Genomic DNA, 5,840 nt, shown 5'->3' with positions numbered 1-5,840 from the left:
AAATTCTTGGAATCTGTCAAATATCCTCAAATATTTCCAACGTTACGAAATCTGCTGAAACCACTTGGAATTTTTTAAAGCTTGTAAAGATTCTTTGGAATTCTTTAAATACCCTAAAATATTTGAAATCTTTAGAAATCTTTTAATATTTCTTGATACTTTTTTAAGTAAACAAATACCTTAAATTATTTTAAATCATTTCAAATTTTTCGAAATCCCGGGAAACTTTTTAAAACTCTTGGAAAATCTTTGGAATTTTTAAAAAATGCCCTAAAATCTTTAAAGATTTTAGATCTTTAGAGTAATTTCAAGTAATTGAAATATATTTAAAAATTCTCACAATTTTCTGAAATACCTTACAATATTTCAAAAGAATTGAATAAAATTTAGAAATATCTAAAGACAAAAATTCAATATGAGTTTATTTATTAAAATAAAAGTTCCTAAGAAATATCTGTTAATTTCAAAAAGTGATTATATCGATTTTATCTTAAAAAATGAACAAAAAAAATTATAGTAACTTAATGTGCTTCCTCCAGGAATTTCCCGACTTTTGTCATTTTTTTTCAACAACCCTAACTTTTCCCCGATTTTCAGGTTTTCCCTGAACTGCGGCCACTCTCTTATGGAAGAACGTAAAATTTGATTGAAATCGCAATCTTTGGTACTGGTAGCATGAAAAAACAATGAAAATTTCTTTCCACATTAACCTAATTATATTCTGCGATATTGACAGTCAAATACATAGTTTTTATACTCTTGCTTCATACATGAAATGGCACTAAACAATTAAAACCTTTATACAAGTATAAAAAATATATAATTTAAGATCGTTTCCACTTGATGCATTGTCGACAAAAAACAATTATGCACGATGAAAACTATCGACCAAATAAACAAAAAAAAACTTCCTCGAAATGAGATGCTCTCTTTTTAAATTTACGCGACACTCATTTAAAAAATTTCCTTACAATTAATCGAATTTGTCTAAAAACATTTTCCAAGTATGCAATCTAATCAATCAATCAATTAATTAATTAATTTAAGTACTAAATGCTTAAATCTCAAATACGACTCGACCTGATTAGAGACAAATATTGTTTGCCCTTCACTGTAAATAAATATGTTTAAAACAGTACGTTACCTAAATGCTTATTTTAAAATAATATTATCATTAATAATAATAATAATGATAATTATTGACTAAAATTAAATAATGTGATGCTACTTATGCATACTTGGATGAACTTGAACAATTAATCGCTGACATCATCGAAGGCTAGAAAAGCCACAAAGATCTATTTAGAATTTAAAGAATCTAGTCACTAGGTTGGATAGTTTGAATCTACCTGCTCTAGTAGATACCTAGAGTTTTACATTCAGTTAAAGTTGGAAAAGTCGGTTTTCAATTTAATGGAAGGCGCAGGTACTTTAAGTTGAGGTTTCGCTAACTCGGCTGATCTGGAAAGCCTTTGAGCTTGTAAATGACTCGTGCGAACGGCATTCTCTAATTTTGTTTTCAATTCTGTTGACTGCGACATCAGAGTCTTGAATTCCTGAAATAAATACATTATTAATTCCCAACACAATTTGCTCAATATGCAAGAGTCTGTTTTTTTTTAAACCACGGTACTATTTTCCTCACAATTGTCCGCTAATGCCACGATTTCTTTAATTTTCCATAAAATTTCTTTTTTAATCCTTCCAGGGTGGCCGTTCAAATTACTGTAATAATATACTACAAGTTTCTTGGAATTTTTAAAGTACCCTAAAATATTTCAAATCCTTAAAAGAATTTTGAAATCCCTAAACAAATTTTCTTGTTTAAGTTTCAACATTTTTCACGGTCAATGAAATTTTAAAAAGTGGAACAATCAAGCTGAAAAAATGTCCACTTGAGGTAATCAAAACTGAGCTGCAAATGGAAGCATTCACGGTAGAACTGTTAAATTTTGAACTTTTAAAATTTAAATTTAAAAGTTTTTATTTTAAAAATTTTGTATTCAAATGCCCAATTATTTACGCGTATAAAATTGAAGGTACTAACATTTTTCCATATAAAAAAATATAAATCCACGTTATCATTTTTAATGCTCTAAATTAAAAAACCCATCAATGAACTTTAAAATTTTCAAATTTATATAATTTTAAGGAATTTTAAGCTAGAAACATTATATATTGAAAATTTTTTAAATTTTAACTGAATACTTCTCAAATTAGAAATTCAATTATTTTCTTTTTAAATAGTTTAAACATCCTTAGAAAAAATAAAAAATTTAGTCAAAAATCTTGACAAATCTAGAAGTTATTTTAAATTTGTTTTAAACTTAAAATTATTTTGGAAATTTTTTCAGAACAAAACAAAATATTAAATTTAAACAAAAAGTAAAACTTCTAGAAAATAGTTAAATTTTCAACCACACAGTTGCATTTTTATACGAGAAAGATAAAATTTCTGCTAAAGCAAGTTTATTTTAAAATGAAAAAGACAAATTAAAAAAAAAAGAGTTCAATTTTCAATTCTGTTTTTATCGACGAAATAAATTCCCGGTCATTTATCGGGTTTTTCCCGGTTCGCATACATTTTTCACGGTCAATGAAATTTAAAAAATGGAACATTAAAGCTACAAAATTTTCCACTTGAGGTAATAAGAACTGAGCTGCAAATCAAAGCATTGAAAGTGAAACCGTTAAATTTTGAAGTTTTAAAATTTAAATTTAAAAGTTTTTATTTAAAAAATTTTGTATTCAAATGCCCAATTACTTACGCGTATAAAATTGTAGGTACTAAAATTTTTCAATCTAAAAAAATATAAATCCACGTTATAATTTTCAATGCTCTAAATAAAAAAAATTCATCAATTAACTTTAAAATGTTCAAAACTATATAATTTTAAGGAATTTTAAACTAAAAACATTATATACTGAAAAAAATTTTAATTTTTAACTGAACACTTCTCAAATTAGAAATTCAATTATTTTCTTTTTAAATAGTTCAAAAATCCTTGGAAAACTTCAAAAATTTAGTCAAAAATCTTGAGAAATCTAGAAGTTATTTTTAATTTGTTTTAAATTTTAAATTATTTTGGAAATTTTTTCAAAACTTTTAAATATTTGTCAAAATTAATTGAATTTTTAATCTACAATTTTCAAAAAATCCTGCAAATTTTAAAAAATTTTGTTTACAGTTTGGATGTATAAATACCAAATGAACATTTATCATTTGTAGGCGAAATTTGAGTAATTTTAAGAGATATATTGAAGTTTTGTAAAGATCCAAGCTTAATATAAAACTTGAAGTGATAGGCTAATATAAAACAAAATGTAGATTTTCGCAGACTTGACACAAAAAAAATTAGATTCTTTTCAAGAAATGTTCAAGGCTTCAAAAGAATAAAAACATTTTCTTAAGATTCCTAGGAAAATTTAAAGTAACTTTTCAATTTGAAAAATTATTTTAAGAGAATATTTAAAAACTTTTTCAAAGATTTAAACAAAATTTTCAAAAAAGATTCTAGAAGATTAAAAAAATTTCGAAATTTCTAGAAGATTTTAATCTTCTAGAATCTTTTTTGAAAATTTTGTTCAAATCTCTGAAAAAGTTTTTAAATATTCTCTTAAAATAATTTTTCAAAATGAAAAGTTACTTTTAATTTTCCTAGGAATCTTAAGAAAATGTTTTCATACAAGGTTTCTTAAGAGAAAACTTTCTAAAATTTTCACGATAATTTGTAATCTTTTCAAAATTTCTAAATATCTCTTAAAATAACTCAAATTTTGTCTATAAATATTCATTTGTAAATTATACATCAAAATTAAAAAATTTCGCTTACAAATTAAGCATTTTTCAAATACAACAATTAAAATTGTAACGTTCAAAGTTTAAAGGCTCTTCGAAGTTTCAACGATTCCAGGCTTTTTATGTCAAACAATTCAGTTAAAGATTCTTTACTTTTAAATATTTGGTTTAAATTTAATTGTCTTAAATAAAAATTCAAATATTGCTAAATATTCAATAATTAATTTTTTTTAATTAAAAATTTCAAATTGAATCGGTTAAAAATGGAATATTTTAGACTGAAACAATATTTTTAATTTAATAAAATCCTTTAATTAAGAATATATTATTATGAAGTTATTTTATAGTTGAAAATAGTTTATAAACATTCAGTCACGCGTTCACATTCGTTTAATGACTAAGACTTTCAAATTGAAACCGTTTAAGTTTTAAAGTTAAAATCTGAAAATTCTTAAATTTTGAACTGGTTTAAAATCCTTTTGTCAAATCGTTTTTCTTCACTTTTTATTACTTAAAGTACAGAAAAATTTGAAGAAAAATTTATTTATTAAATAAAAATGGTTTTTATCAAAAAATTTCAACATCAAAGGCTTCAATTTATTATTTGTTCAAGTCTTTAAGAAAGTACTTTAAAAATCTTTAAATTAAAAATGTAAGCTTAAAAATAAAAATTTTAAATGGAAAATTTTTAAAATAAAAAATTTTGATTTACGCATTCCAAGCTAAATAATACTATAATTGAAAAACATAACAAATCAACTAATTATTTAAAAACTGTTGAAATCGAACGTGGAGAGATTTTTGTTTTGCAAATTTGTAAAATTCCGGGTCAAAGAAGAAAAAAATTCACAGTCATTTCCCGGTCTAAAAAAATTACCGGTCATTTCCCGGTCTAGCGGTCACCCTGCCTTTGCTAGTATGCTAAAATAATATGTCGGCCACCTCAACGAGTCACAACAATCCGGAAACCTTTTGTTTTTTATGAAATAACAAAGTAGCTCAACTCTCAACTAAGTAGTTAAATTTGCAACAACAAAAATGTAATCGTTAATATTTTCACCAAGAAAATATTTTTATTCTAAATCAAAAACAGTTTCATTTTTAACCAAAAATATGAGCTTTCTATAAAACAATTAAAGTGTCAAATTTGTTAATTTTCAACCAAAAAGATGAATTTTCAAATAAATACATCAATTTTTAACCCAATAGTTAAATTAACAAAATTTCTACCAAAAAGATGAATATTAAACAAATTACGTCGAGTGTCTACTAAAAAAGATCAATTTTTAACCAAGAATGGAGTATTTCAATGTTTACTCAAGAGAAATAAGTTTCAATAAACAATTTTTCTATAAAACAGTTAAATTTTGTACTAAATAATTAAATTTTGTATCAAACGTTTCAATTTTCAAGCCGAAATGATCATTTTTCTACAAAATAATTGAACTTTCTAATCGAGGATGTGAATTTTCTACAAAAAGTTAATTTTTAACCAAAAAGTTGGATTTTTAATAAAATACTAAGATTTTACGTTAAAAAATTAATTTTTAACAAAAAAAAAAACGAAGTTTCAACTAGAGTTATGAATCTTCAACGAAAGAAAAATGAACTTTTAAGAAAGTAATTCAACTTTCAATCAAGGAGATTAATTTTCATCCTAAAAAGAGGAATTTTCAACAAATTGCATACATTTCCCAGTAAAATATATCAGATTTTAGATAAGAATTGAGTATTTAAATTTTTATTTAAGAGAATTAATTTTCAATAAGAAAAAAAATTTTCAATTTTCTACAAAGCAGTTCAATTTTGTACCAAATTTAAATTTTCAAGCCGAAAAGATCAACTTTCTACAAAATAATTAACTTTCTAATCGAGGATGTGAATTTGCTACAAAAAGTTAATTTTTAACCAATAAGTGGGATTTTTAATAAAATACCACGATTTTACGTTAAAAAATTAATTTTTAATAAAAAAAACGAAGTTTCAACTAGAGTTATGAATCTTCAACGAAAGAAAAATGAACTTTTAAGAAAGTAATTCA

At 23.8% G+C, this 5,840-nt stretch overlaps 1 protein-coding gene across 6 annotated transcripts in view; it reads right to left on the bottom strand.

The window, feature by feature from the left end:
• Window positions 1–693: 693 nt before the first annotated feature.
• The window catches only part of LOC117176029 (HEAT repeat-containing protein 5B), a 119,120-nt gene continuing 113,973 nt past the window's right edge, over window positions 694–5,840 (bottom strand). For all 6 annotated transcript variants that reach the window (XM_033365997.1, XM_033365999.1, XM_033365998.1 and 3 more), the window contains one exon: window positions 694–1,556. In XM_033365997.1, coding sequence (XP_033221888.1) covers window positions 1,380–1,556 — 177 coding nt within the window. In that variant the 3' untranslated portion in view covers window positions 694–1,379. The remainder of the gene's footprint in view (window positions 1,557–5,840) is intronic.

This window comes from Belonocnema kinseyi, chromosome 7, assembly GCF_010883055.1.
Source record: "Belonocnema kinseyi isolate 2016_QV_RU_SX_M_011 chromosome 7, B_treatae_v1, whole genome shotgun sequence".
NCBI classification, from domain to species: domain Eukaryota; kingdom Metazoa; phylum Arthropoda; class Insecta; order Hymenoptera; family Cynipidae; genus Belonocnema; species Belonocnema kinseyi.
Note: the sequence above shows the minus strand (reverse complement) of the source record. Positions and strands in the feature narration are given on the sequence as shown.